We start from the raw sequence: 14379 nt of genomic DNA, 5'->3' as shown, positions 1-14379 counted from the left end.
ATATTAAACCGCTCATCCATTTTTCTTAATACAATGCATGATTCCATACTTTAAATGTCAGATGTATATCTATGTCGAGAGACAAAATAATAATTTAGAAATCAATTCTTTGACTAAATTCATGCAATCCAGTCTCCAGATAATGTGGATATTATCCCTCAACTGTTATAAATGAAATCAAGTTTTTTCTTCCATTCATATAATTTAATATTTTATTTCTTGAAATAAAACATAATTTTAACGATAAAATTATATAAAGTGCAGAAAAAGAGAGGCACCAGCACACAAGAGGCAGCGCCAGTTGCAACATATTCTTGCACTAGTTTAGCATGGGAATAGATGATTCCACTCAACCCATCTTCAACTTTATGTTTTTGTCGTTTAAAAGACTATGCATGCTGCTAAGATAAACGTAGCGTTATGAATGATTATTGTCAATTACATGCTTAATCTCTTATGAGTTGGTTTAACTTTTCGCATGTTGTGGGGCTCTGGCCTCGCCAAAGTACAACTTGTCAATTGTCCTGTTACTGTGTATTGACAACGAATATGCACAAATGTGATATATACCAGGGCAGGCCGGTTTTACGATAACTGAGGCTTCTTCTATGACATCGTTAATTAAATTACGTGATGGATAATACTTTTTCTAACTGATAATATTAATAATATATATTTCATAGCGGAACGTCTTCTGTTTTATATCATGATCAGAATGCGAGAAAATGTAACAAATACTTTAACGATGAAATTTACATGTTTACAAAATACTACATATTTTCTCGACTTAAATTCATTTATGTGCAGAAACTATTTATAGGCAGGTAGGCTGTACCCATGCCTCGCCTTGATTTCAGCCATCCTTTCACCTCCTGGTTTTCAGTTGTCGCTTGAATATTTCTAGATTGGGAACTTCCATTTCATCTAATCTTTTTTTGTGCGTGTACATATATAGCCCAACAAAAACCTACTGGTTGGTAGTTGGTACAAGTAGCACGGAATAAAAAGTCCAAGTAAACCAACCCGGTTCTCAATTATCAATCTGAGCAAGCCCAATATGATAATCAGAGAGGCCCAATCTCTTTCCTAACAGCCCGATTTGACAGAATAAAATTTGGGCCGAATAACTTTTCGTGTTCTAAACCCCTTTTCACATCGAGAAAGACAAAAACCCTGGCAAGATGAAGCAACAGCTGAGGCTTTTACACTTGCTGTGTCGTGCTCGTTCGTCACTAAAACCCTCATGTTGTTGTTCTTTTTCTACTGGGTTGAAATCATCCTGTTCCTATCTGAATTATTCCACTGCATTTGCCGCTAGAACAGGAGATGATGCAGACAGTTTGTACCGGCGAATATCTCCGGTAGGATATTCAAAGCTAAAGGGATTGACCATGCTGTGACCTATTTTAATAACATCCCAGAACAGATGAAATGCATGCAGGTCTATGGTTCTCTTCACAACTGCTATGCAGAAGAAAAATCGGTGGAGAAAGCAGAGGATCTAATGCAGAAAAACAGGGATTTGGGATTCCTAAAATACTCCATCTCTTATAACAACATGCTTAATCTATACTGCAAGACAGGTAACTATGATAAATTGAAGTCTTTGTTGCATGAAATGGAAGAGAAAGGCATTGATTGGGACAGATTTACATACGGTATCTTATTGGCTACATATTCTGCCAGCTGCAGCGCTGTATCAATCCCTCGGATAGAGAAAGAGTCTTGGATACGAGTCCCTTATAAGACACTATGCAGCAATGGGGAATAAAGCCGAGGTACTGCGGCTATGGGAAGTTTATCAGAAAAATGAAAAAAAATCTACAATAAAGGTTACGGAAATATGATAGCATCACTCTTAAAGCTTGATGACATGACAGCTGCAGAAAATGTGTTCGAGGAGGACTGGGAGCAGAGTCAGCTGACCTACTTTTCTCTGATTCCAAACTTGTTAGTTAGTTATGACTGCAGAAAATTAAGGACTTGTGGGGAAAGCTGAAGCTCTTGTAGAAAGAGCCATACAAGCTGATAAAAAACCTCCTTTTCATAGTTGGTAGTATTATTTAGCCACAGGTCATGTTGTTTGTGGTCAACCCCAGAAAGCAGTAGAAGCAATGAAAAGAGCCATCTCCGAGTGTCAACCAGGATGGTGGCTGCCAAGCAAGATTATTTTGATTTCTTGTCTGGAATACATGAAAGCAAATGGTGATCTGGAGGAATCAAAGGAATTTATAAGGTCCCTTGCTGCTAAAGATATTGTTTCCACTGACATTGAGGAGTTTTTAAATTATCTGGAAAATGACAACGAAGAGTTTAACATACAAGAAAAAATTCCTCTAGACATGGAAGCTGCAGCAACGTAAGACTAAGACTATCCGCATACACAAATATGTTCGGCATAATTATCTACTCTCTACTCTTCTTGCCTTTTTTTTTCTGTTGCTAAATTCAAATTCAGTATGTAACACAAGCTGATTAACTTTAAACAACTACAGCATAACCAACAATTTGATACTGATTGCATTGATTTACTCCCTTACATTTTCCTTTATACTACTTGCTACAAGTCCGTCATAATTTAAATAGCTGCCATGGCTCTGTTCAGTTACGTTTCCAAATCTTCAACAATCGCAAAGCAGTCTACCCTATTAAACCACAGCACCTGACCAGAGAAAATATGTTAGCAAAAGAATGCTTGGGTTCGAATCCAAGTAGAGGACTCAAACAAACCACAACAATGTTAGTATTGTTATTTCTATATATGACTTTGATGTCAAACAAGGTTTTATTAGTTAGAGATGAAGTAAAACAAAAGATTCATCCAAAATAAAAAATTGAAAAACAAAGGAAACAAGAGAGTTCATTAAGCTACTGTATACCCTCTGACACTCCATACCACATGCAGACCGTTTGAGGTTAGAATAAATATGATTATGATTGATAGATGCCAAAGGAGAACAAGACAATTGATGGAAACCTTACTGATTTCTAGTGCACATATCGCACAAACTTTTAAGCCTGCTAAAGTGTCTGACATGAATTATTATAGCACACAAAATTTAAGAACTCTATCTGCGTGTTTAATATAGGAAGGTTATTAAATATCAGTATGACAGTATATCTTGTGCACGTGCTATCTTCTGGCGCCTCGAGAATTTTGTGCTTCTACAGGTGACGACCTAAGGTTTAATATGAGGTTGGGTTTTCATATATCGAAGTATTGCATGACTGTTGCATCTACTCTTGCGGTTACACCCTACCCTATTAACAAATAGCTTCAATCAATGAAAACCATTCACAATGATCGAACCCCTATCTTTCACGACCAAAATGACACAACGTTTACATCTACCCTTGCAATGTCGGAAGTCCTATCTTTCACGAAGTCCTATCTTTCACGACTGAGATGTCAAGAGGTAACTACCTTAATTTAAAGTTGAGAAACAGGGTACAGAATTTATTCTTGCCTTTATCCTTGATTACTCGGGACACCTTGACCAGAAATAAGAGGCTCATGGGGGAAGTTTGGAAGAATCTCCTTGTCTGAAAAAGATGTTTCAACTGTTGTTGATTTAAGGGTACACTGTCCAGCCTGCATAAAAGCAGTTCTATTATACAAATTTAAGAGGCATATAAAAGGCATCGGTGAGAGAGGAATTGTAAACAAAGCAATTGTTAATTAATGTGTTTATTCTAATGAATATGTAACCTTGTTACAATCTCTGTTATCTCCGGCAAAATGGCCTTTTACTTCATATTTGCAGAAACTTTTAGCTACTGTATATCTGGTGCAATTTTCTTGTCTCATGCATTCCTGTGCAGGCAGTCCCAGGTTGTCATGATTTTAAATCAACAATACATAAACAACACATATATGTGGTGAACTTTAGATATTGAAACCGACTTACAGAACCTAGATGGCCACTTTGCCCGCAATAGTAACAAGAAGCTACTGTCTGACCCTTATACTCAAAGCTATCACAACATAGGTGACCAAAATCCTTGCAAACATAACACTGTATATGCTGCTGACAAAGAAAACAACTGTCAAAATAGAGGGTTCAATCAGTTTAGGAAAGCTAGGACTGTTTGAAATATACAAAATACTCAACTATCCAGAACTTTAACCTTGAGATCTTCAGAAGAATATTTATTTTGACATACAAACATATGATGTCCTGAATCCCCACATTTCAAACAAAAATCTGTAATTTTATTGCTAGATGGTTCTTCAAGGCAATCTCTAGCAAGGTGACCTCTTCCTCCGCATTTGAAGCATTCACGGCCCTGAATTAATTTCAATAAGAAGATAAAGACTTGATGGCTTGTACTTGCGGTAACGATATTTTTCCACTTGACAGTTATATTAAACAAATATATAGGTAAAACCAGAGTATACAATCACATTATATCCTCCTTACTATGGTGGTTAAATTTGAGATGGTTTGACCTTTATATTTCAATTTTTACTTTATTTTCACATTTATAAGTTGGACTAAGTAATAGCAAGAAGTCTCCATATGCCATTGATATTGGAGTTAAACAAATACTATCATATGAACTATATATGACTCTAAAACTATGTCAAGAAAACATCAAGAAATTAGATTTTATTAAATATTTATCAGATTAAAATATGCCTTTATATTAGAGGCAGGGGAGGAATGAAAATGCTATACTTGGTTAAATTTGAAACCGAAATATTGCACCATTCTGAAGGATAAGCAGAAAAACCAACCGCTCACAAGTCATAACTACAGTATACACATACTTTTGCTATGTTCACTTTTACCCAAGCAGATTAATAGAAAAAGTGAAAAAAAAAATCTTGCAAAGCATGCTGCACTGAAAATAAGAGGAAGACTATTGGATCCAGAGATGAGTTGGAGTTTCTATGGTAAGTCCGATTCTATGCATATATTAAAAAACACCGTAAAGAAATTTTTTATCAATATGCCAAGATACCTGGCTGCAACGCTTTCCAGTGTGCCCGAAAACTCCACATAAGTAGCATGGTTTCTTTCTTCTCACCATGGTACACTCTTCTGCTATGTGATCATCTTTATGACACATTTGCAAATTGCTATCAGGGAAATCATAATATCTGGGTTTTCTCTGTAGAACAAAAACACCACCAAGGTTCAGAACTCATAAAGCACTCAATATTACTAAAATCCATTATAAGATCTTTGTATTTTAACAAAAAACCTTCTTCTTTAAAGATCCTAATTTCAAAGAAGGTGCAATTTCAGTAGCTTTTGTTGAGTCTCCAGGCTCAACTATCTCTGCTGCAATATCCTAAAGCAACAAAGTTTTGCAAAACATAGTACTATAAGATCTAATGAGAACTAATATATAATTTAGACCAGAAAAGACACTTACTCCATCAAACACTTTTTCCATCTCCCTCACAGGTGCCTCCATCTGTTCAATTTCAAGATTTCCTCTGGTGTTCTCCAAACATGCAGTCTTCTGACTCTCCTCACGTCGTTCCGGAAATGACAAACCAGGATCAATCACTATAGCAGATCTTAAGCCATCGTCAGTATTAATTTCTTCAGTATTTTCCGCTGCATTAAGAAAGTTTTCCTCTTGTTCATCAGCTACACAAGCAACCTAAATACACGCAAATAATAAATCTGCATTTACTACAGACAGCACAAGCAGCTACTTTCACGCGATCAATAACTACACACATTCATAAAATATAGCAGAATCGGTATTCAGATCAGATTGTCTCTCAGGCACAAGTAATAATAGATGTTTTCTACCACCGTCAGATCTAACACATATGTTATCTCTTTCTCCATTATAATACCCTTCCACTACTTTACTACCATCTCCAGTTTGTACCTCAATAATCAGTGATGTCGAATTATTGTTGTTCTTCTGAGGGTCAACCTCACTGTTGTCTGGTATATCCACAAAATTAACATGTCTTGTCAAGTTGCTATCTTCTAGTGTTTTCTTTAGCCCCTGCACCAAGTGCTGTTTTCGATAAGGCGAACTCATCGCAGTATAATATATTCATCTGCATGTGCAACTCTATGTGCGGGTTTATGTGAATGTGTATAACAAGAGAACATAGATGTCTTCAACAAGACACTCTCTTCATTTCGAATTAGATATACATTCAGCCTTTTTGAGCAACTGGTAGTAGAATATCAATCTTCAGAACTGCTCTTGGTTTAGATGATCTTACCAATGCAAAAGTCAGTTTTACAGACTTCGCAAAATTTATTACAAAACCATAATCTTGTGTATTCTTTAAACTTTGAATACCAACATAAGATTCAAATCAATATACTAAGATTAAGTCATTGAATATCTAAATACGGAAGAAAGAATGAAGACCCTAGGAACACCAAATCATAATGCTTATGTAAATGCATATGGAAACATACAGCTAAACTTCTAGCATCAGGTTCCAAGCCTTTCATCTTCTTGCTAAGCTTATAATTCTCTCTTTGTTTCCTTCTCTCTGCCCCCAACCTCGAATCCAAAGCCTACATTGCAGCAAGTTGACCAGATTCATTCTTATCAGCCAAAATCTTGTTAATTTGTGCTCTTTCCATTTAGCTCCACACGCAGAGTTTTCCCTCTCGGCACCAATATTGCATCTTTTTTACACCTTCATTAATCTACACATACACCCAACTAATTATAACCTCCAAAATCATATTACAACCACCAAAAAAATATTTCCAAACCAAAAACCAACTTTAAGATAAGTAAACATGCCATTGATTCACTCTAAAGCTACAATCTTCAAGATTCTTGAAATTGTACATATAATCCACACATGCAAGAAGCAGAGGCATCACGAAATATAAAAAATCCCAAGAACAACATTCTTGGTGCTTATAAAAGGTAACGCGCCAATCTATACAAAGATACATACATAGTCAAGACTTGCAAAAAAAATAAATTCAAAGCAAAATATGAGAGATAGGAAATGTGAAATGAAGATTTAAATACAGGGTATTGATTCTTTTAACTCACATGTTTAATCCTGGTATTTTCTGCTATGAATTATAATCACAAGTTTTGTGTTTGATAGGATGGTTTTATCTGTAGGCTGGTTTGACCAGACATGAAATGCCCCTCCTGTTGTATAGGTGATGTGTACATGTTTATGGTAATTTAAGGCAGTAGCCGCAGAGGACTTTTTGAGATATGTGAAAATGAACGTGCGTGCAAGTTCAACAGTAAATCTCACCATTTGTTCTTACCAAGTTACCTGCAAGTATAATTTTTTGTCACCGCGCAACCATTACAGAATTTATTGTATAGTTCGAAATTATACAACGACAAATGTGTTTGTCCAGAATATTGATGTATTGTGAGTAATTTATTTTTAAGTGTCCTTTTTCCAAAAAAGTTTATCTTTATGTATGCTACTTTATATGACGCTTTTACTTTTGGCACACACTTGTGCTTTGACCGGGTAGTTAAAAAAATTATTTTTTAAATTTTCTTTTTCTGAATAATAATATATAATCAAACTTTTTATTCAAAACATAATATTTTTAACTACCCAGTCACTTAAAAGTGTGTGCCAAAAGTCAAAGCGTCATATAAAAAAACAGAGAGAACCAGCTTATTCATATTCATTTTATCATGATTTGCACTTTTTAAATCCAAATATTTGATATATAAATAGATTGATTAATTATCAAATGTATCAATTAAGGATTTAATGTATCAAGTTGGTCATTAATATGAATTTATTTTTTTGCCAGAATATGAAAATTATTTTTGTATTTGCTAAAGTTAATTACACCAACATCGTTAATTATCCTTGTTATGTTATCTAAAATCATACACGATTGTGGTATTATTCAATCTCAAAATTTAATTTTTTTTCTTATATATATAACTAAAAGGTTGAAACAATTTGCAACAAAACTCATTTTTTTAATACTTTAGTTTTTGTCTCACTTAAATATTATAATTATCAACGTGTATATGTAATTGATTTTAATGACCTTTTCCTACATATTATATATATTAGTGAGCAACTTAATACATTAAGTTTCGCTTGATGATTAATCTTAAAAAAATTCTCACATTAATAAAATGTTATTTTATTCATCACCCTTGATCTAAAAAATGAATATTTGTTTTTTTTAAAACATATACCCCCTCCGGTCCTAAGAGTTCTATAATTCATTTTTAAGATTTTTTTAAATAAAAATTTAAATATTAAATTTTTATTAAAAAATTTAAAATAAATTATATAATTATATTTTATAATAACATTAAAACACTCCATAAATCCAACATAGGATTTGATGCCGGGCTTTCGAATCCAAAAAACATCTATAAAATCATTCGCCACAAACCAAACACACTCCAAAAGAAAAGACACACTAACACCCCAAAAGGGTTTTATTGAAAGAAAATCAATGTAGATGAAAGAAAACAAAAAGATTTGGGCTTTTCACCGGAGAAGAAACCAGTGGTTCTAGTTTTGAGAGAGAGGGGGTGTGAGGGAATGTAATTTTAGTATCAACCTCAATAGTAATTCCTATATTTGTTTCTCTATTATTTTAGTAATAAATTTGAGGTGAAGAAGAAGGAAGAGGATGGAAAAGGTAAAGAAAAAAGCATGGAGATGAATTTTTTATTCATAAATATTAAATAAGTAATGATCAGAGTTTAACTAAAAATGGTGAGGAGATTTGGGGATGTGCTAGGATTTTTTTGAGGAGCTCATTTAGGTTATACTTGCTCTAATATGATTAGGTGTAAAGCTCATCTTAGCAACTCTAAAGTTGATCTTACTCGTCTACGTTATTTCTAGTCCACATCAAACAATTCAAAATGTACGAATCTGAATTTAATAACAGGAATCTAAACCGAACATACAGGTATAGAATTTATACATTTAACAGAAATCAGCTACTCAATTAAGTTGCTGTCAACTATCAAGAGAAATGTCTGGAAGAAGGCAGCAGAGGCCTTTTATTTATTCACACACTGACACACGAGTTGCAACTCACAACATTTCCAAATTCAAACATAGTAATACTTGGTACAGACATTGAACAGTAGCAAGGTCCTTCGGCTATAAAGTACAAACATATTTAAACATCACGGGCATGCATGATTTGCCGGTAAACTACTCCCCGGACTTCTGAGGATGAGTGGATTCCCTGGGCGGTCTCACGATGAGGACCGGACATTTTGCATGGTGCACACAGTAATCACTCACACTTCCCAAAAATGCCCTGCATCAAAAAAAATAGTACATGATAGTTACCCCTTTTGGCCTGTTATGGTAGCAAGTTTGAAGAAGGCATGGGTTGGAGACTCACTAAATGAAAAGATGTCTGGATGGATGTAGGATGCATTCAAATGTGTAATCAACTACAAACAGAAACACTCCAGTGAATTTTAAGATAACTAAAATGCAATATCCGATGGTATTATTTTTTCTATTCGCATCAAAATATGTCACACACCTGGATTGATTAGATTTAGAAGTGTTAAGTGATCTCCTAAACCCTCAAAGTTAATAATTAGGTGCGAAAGTCGTTTAGTTCCGAATATCCGATAAAGAACATATATACTTGTATGTAATCTCTCCTCTGGAAGCTTGTTGGTTCAAGTTAAGCTTATAAGAAAAAACTCAACGGGCAGCTTTGCACATGACTTGCGGATTATAAATAAGTTCACTCTCACTTGAAGTAAGTGATCATGTTATATTACCTTTTGATCATTCCAAGTCCACGACTGCCCAAAACAAGAAGATCAACGTGAATCTCCTGAACAATTTGACAAATCATGTCCTTGGGGTCCCCTTCAAGTAGCAAACTCTCCGCTTTTACATTCTTCTCTTTGCACAGTTTCATAGCACGGCCAAGTATCCCTGCTGCTATTTCCGACTGCCCCTTCCTTACTGATTGCACCACATTGTTTGCTGCGTACACCGGCCCTGTCCAAAGAACAAACTGATCAGTCCATGGTAGAAAATTATCACTACTTCACTTTTTACATATGCCTACTTCAAAGCAATTAGCCTACAACTAGCTAGAAATTAATCACCAGTCACAAGTATTATAAATCACAGGTCGTTCGTCTCTAGGATTGCATGATAAATTGCATTAGGGGACACCAGCATGTGTGTGAGATTCCAGACTTTACCATTCCTTATTTAAAATACTCAATCATTCAGTGATCAGCCTATTTAGAACAACTAGGCGGAACTAGAGGGTGCTTGAAATACTCCAGAGTCCAGACCTTCACAAAAACAGTATACAGTTTTTTTTATCTCTAGTAAATTATAGATCAACACCATGTAAAAAAATAAATATTTGATAATTAAATAAAGATGTTTTACAAAACTATCAGAATATGTAAAATAACAGAATTCAGATCGTCCTATTTCCGCCACCAGCTACAAAAGTTGCTAGTTTTGATCTCCTCAGATTTTCTTATCGATCTTTAAGTATACGTAAATAATATTGATATTGCCTTTTTTGCTAGACAAGATACTAAAATAGCAGCATCAGTATGCAATTTCTAATTAGATCTTTTCAAGCCGTAAGATATGTAACATGAATAAGCTAAATCAAAATCATATATGACAAACCAAGGTTCTTCGAGTGCATATTATAGAGCAGATTTTTATATGAATAGTTATATTAAGTTTAGTATATATGATAAAGATGAAAACCAGGTCCAGCTGCAGGAAAGACATAGTGGTGGTAAGGTGCCATGACATGAGCTACTGTAATCGTATCAGAATCCTGCTCGCTCGTCTCCGTTGAAGCTTGACCAGAGCCCGGGTTTTTGAAGAGATTGTCAAGAGCCCACCGGAGAGCATAGAAGCTCAACTCACTGTCATCCACAGCGACCAACACCTTTAGCTTCTTCTTCTGTTCCCTCTCCGGCACAAGGACTAGTGGCTTCTTCAACTCCGGTGGCAGCTCCATAGGCTCAACAACTGTTGTGCTCTCCATCCTTATGCAGTTGGAAATTATGTTTTTCTCGCAGTGCCCGGCTATAAATGTTAAACAAGCAGATGAAACATATATGGTGGGGTGGACTACTTTGTTCAATAAAGTATTATTTAAAAAAATTTCAAACTACTTACTTCTCCAGATTAGGTATGTTGTTCCATGTTTTATAATAAAATTATATTTATGAGTTTTTTTTATATGCTTGTTGTTTGGGTATTACGGGAAAATTCTTTGGTGAAAATATGGATTCGGAAATAAGTAAACCTTGGTTTACATAGTTACTGGATTCAGTTTCAAACTTATCGGATCATTATTTTATGATATAAATGGAAAAAATTGGATACATACGGATAGACTTGTTCTGCATGGCCACTACGTGTCATTGAGAAATGAAGACGGATTGCTACGTGTTGGTGTTTCAGATTATACACGTGGCGAATATCTGAATGGATAAATCATATATTACAAAATACACGTATTTTTCTTATCATAATTATATATAAAAAATTATTTATGTAAAACATTTATAGGCATATACTTTTCACTTCAAATAAGAGTTTTATATAAAAACAACTTATCACAAAGTGACAGTTACAAAATAATCAAAATTATATTTAAATTTAAATACAGATAATAGAAATATCATCTATTAAGTCATATGTGTTACTTTTCGGCACGTTTTCCTACACTCATTTAAAATATAGTTCTATAATATATTTTTTTTAACTTTTTTCTCTAAATAAAAATTTGATATTTAAACTTTCATTTAAAAAAAATTAGAAAAAAGTTATGCAACTATACTTTATAAGAATCTCAAAATGCGTGCAAACAGTGACGTAAACAATAACGGGGACGGAGGGAGTAACTTGTTACTATCACATATTATTTAACGGGAAAAAATGTTGTTCCTCAAACAGAATATATTATTATTTCATACTTATCAAAGTCATTTTAAGTTTTTCATATTTTAATTGATTAATAATAATCTATTATATTGTTTCAAACAAAAAAAGTAATCTATTATAATTTTTTTTTTGAAAATATAGTTGGTTTCAATTTTATGTCGAGTGCGAAGGGAATTGGGGTAAATTTTGTAAAGTTGTGTATACTCATTTTTTAAAATCCATGCGTTTTTGTTGCATTTTTAGATGAGCGGGCTAATTAGGGCGTACTAAGCGTTTTTTTGTCACATTTTAAGATGAGTTGGTTAGTTAAGACAAGACTTGGGTTCGAGCCTTTCCATCTCATTTGTTAATTTAATTATTGATTTTTGTTGCTGATTTGTTTGCGAAAATTATGAGCAACCATATTCGCATATCATTTGACAATAAATAAAGAAACTTTGTGAAGCTGTTTCAAAACACATCAACAATCTTTGATAATCAAAGCAAAATGTAACGTCATTGGTATTGAACTTTTCCATGCTTACACCACAATCAAGCAGTCAATTTCTATGATACACTCCCTTCAACATGATCACTGGAGCTTGGAGCTTCTATGCCCAACATCGCATCTGTTCTGAGGATATAACAAAGTTTCGGATTCAATCAGTAAACCTTCATAATCTCGAGTAACTAGGCCAAAATCAATTTTGATAATCGGACGAGCTAGTTACTTAACATATTTACAACCATATAATTATCGTACAACTGAGAAAAATTATTATAATGTTCAAGATTTTATTTGAACCGTTTCTAACACCTTATAAGTATCACACGATAGAAGAGACGATTGAAGATTTCAAAATCTGGTTACTTTAAATTTTTATATAGTTGAGAAAAAATGTAGAATAGTGCAATTGGTTCCTAAATGTGATGTGGAATATTAAATCCCTAGAAAGTTAGCAGCACATGCTCTCTTGTAACATTATATTTTATTCTTATTTGAACTCTATTATGACAAAAAATTCAAATGGACAAGGATGAATATTTTAATATAGGATTTAAGTTAGGAGTCATGTGGCGACTCTTAAAAGATAGGAGATAAAAAAGCTCTTAATGTTTTTAGGAGGAGTTCTAATTTCTCTCATACTCCTTTTTTTCAATTTAAAAACCTGTTCTCGAGTGGCTTGAATATAGGAGATGCTTTAAAACTTCTATAAATTATTAGCGACACCACTGTCAACATTTATTAATTTATCGAGATTATCAAATAATCAAGATTAAATATGTATTGTCGCTATTATGTTACGACCAAAAATATATAATTCAAATATAATTTATTGTTGATTATTAATCAATCGATATTTTACCGTATAATATTTTTTTATATGTTGCATCTTAAAATTTCAATGTATTAGTTAGATATGGATTATGAATTTTTTTTCCAGAAACATAAAATACATCGAATAATTCTAAAAATTTCATTATCTTTTAAAAATGAACTAATTTATTAATACAATCACAACTTAATATATCTTAAATAATCACACTAGAATACTATCATATATTTAAATATAATTTAATTCTATGCTAATATAAATCTTAATATTTCTCAAAATCTATGGTAAAAAGACCAAAACATCGTTTATAAAAAGAATTTTAAAAATCCCAACTAAATACCCGACTCGCACCATATTGACAAATAGTAATACAATTGGGACCCAATTTAACCTTGTCATCAAAATACTTACGAAATTATAAGATATTCCAAGATATCTACTTATCTACTTCTATCTACTTATTATATATATAGTAGCCCAACAGGTTCGTGTCAAGCCTCCCTCCTGAGCAAATAAATTACCTAGCTCCGAACCCGAGCCTAACTCCGAACCTAACTCTTCTCCCTCCTGAGCAAATAAATTACCTAGCTCCGAACCCGAGCCTAACTCCGAACCTAACTCTTTCAAATAAATTACCTAGCTCCGAACCCGAGCCTAACTCCGAACCTAACTCTTTCTCATACATATAAAAAAAAATGTTATTAATGGGACTTGAACCCAAGACCTCTTCATTACAAGTACACCTCTCAAACCAATTGAGCTACACAAACAATTAATCTTTTTGTTCAAAAGCATTAAACTCATACATTAAAACTGTTGTATTTATATTTTTTTCAATATCTTATTTATTTGAAATAAGTTATTATTTCAGGTAAGTCTCATATGTTTTTTACATGATAGATTAATATCCATAAATTAATTACTTACGTAATGAATTTAAATTTGAAAAAAATTTTGAACAATTGGGCTCGAGCCATGTTTCAGACTTCAAATAATGGATATAATTCATATTTGAATAAAATTGGACGAATTCAAATCTAACTTAATACTTTAGACGAGTACTGATACAATATTAGAAAATTTTAAGCTATGAATGTGAGAAATAAGCACAAAAACTAAGATTTCGGTGAGCATCTTTGAAAGGAAAAATTGATGGACTTTCAACATGGATTATGTCATATTTTTCTTTTA

General features: G+C 33.4%; 2 protein-coding genes and 1 pseudogene across 6 annotated transcripts; 1 reads left to right on the top strand and 2 right to left on the bottom strand.

Moving 5' to 3' along the window:
• The first annotated feature begins 1177 nt into the window (after positions 1–1177).
• On the top strand, positions 1178–2363 carry LOC108226266 (pentatricopeptide repeat-containing protein At2g20710, mitochondrial-like; annotated as a pseudogene).
• On the bottom strand, positions 2345–7160 carry LOC108225412 (uncharacterized). 5 transcript variants are annotated; one of them, XM_064078947.1, is made up of 12 exons: positions 7003–7148; positions 6742–6883; positions 6405–6641; positions 5854–5976; positions 5383–5616; positions 5209–5298; positions 4966–5115; positions 4129–4287; positions 3909–4028; positions 3710–3814; positions 3468–3592; positions 2352–2662 (listed from the first exon to the last, which is right to left on the bottom strand). In XM_064078947.1, the coding sequence occupies exons 3-11, from the start codon at positions 6438–6440 to the stop codon at positions 3470–3472; spliced, it is 1140 nt and encodes a 379-aa protein (XP_063935017.1). In that variant the 5' UTR covers positions 6441–6641; positions 6742–6883; positions 7003–7148; the 3' UTR covers positions 2352–2662; positions 3468–3469. The 5 variants fall into 5 exon arrangements, with proteins under 5 accessions (XP_063935018.1, XP_063935017.1, XP_063935016.1 ...); XM_064078946.1 differs by lacking the exon at positions 6742–6883 and having other exon boundaries at positions 7003–7160; XM_017400268.2 differs by lacking the exon at positions 6742–6883 and having other exon boundaries at positions 2356–2662; positions 3909–4025; positions 7003–7160.
• Positions 7161–8955: 1795 nt separating this feature from the next.
• On the bottom strand, positions 8956–11035 carry LOC108226849 (uncharacterized). Its single transcript, XM_017401840.2, has 3 exons — positions 10682–11035; positions 9715–9940; positions 8956–9233 (listed from the first exon to the last, which is right to left on the bottom strand). The coding sequence occupies exons 1-3, from the start codon at positions 10965–10967 to the stop codon at positions 9125–9127; spliced, it is 621 nt and encodes a 206-aa protein (XP_017257329.1). The 5' UTR covers positions 10968–11035; the 3' UTR covers positions 8956–9124.
• Between the last annotated feature and the right edge of the window lie 3344 nt (positions 11036–14379).

The sequence above is a fragment of the Daucus carota genome, chromosome 6 (assembly GCF_001625215.2).
Source record: "Daucus carota subsp. sativus chromosome 6, DH1 v3.0, whole genome shotgun sequence".
Classification (NCBI taxonomy): Eukaryota; Viridiplantae; Streptophyta; class Magnoliopsida; order Apiales; family Apiaceae; genus Daucus; species Daucus carota.
Note: the sequence above shows the minus strand (reverse complement) of the source record. Positions and strands in the feature narration are given on the sequence as shown.

Coding starts and splice junctions, on each gene's coding strand:
- LOC108225412 (XM_064078946.1), bottom strand. CDS start 6,440: ATGAAAGGCTTGGAACCTGATGCTAGAAGTTTAGCT. Junction 5,299..5,382: donor TGGAAAAAGTGTTTGATGGA/GTAAGTGTCTTT, acceptor TTGTTGCTTTAG/GATATTGCAGCAGAGATAGT. Junction 3,593..3,709: donor ATAACAGAGATTGTAACAAG/GTTACATATTCA, acceptor GCTTTTATGCAG/GCTGGACAGTGTACCCTTAA.
- LOC108226849 (XM_017401840.2), bottom strand. CDS start 10,967: ATGGAGAGCACAACAGTTGTTGAGCCTATGGAGCTGCCACCGGAGTTG. Junction 9,941..10,681: donor CTTTCCTGCAGCTGGACCTG/GTTTTCATCTTT, acceptor TTCTTTGGACAG/GGCCGGTGTACGCAGCAAAC. Junction 9,234..9,714: donor GGACTTGGAATGATCAAAAG/GTAATATAACAT, acceptor TTTTTGATGCAG/GGCATTTTTGGGAAGTGTGA.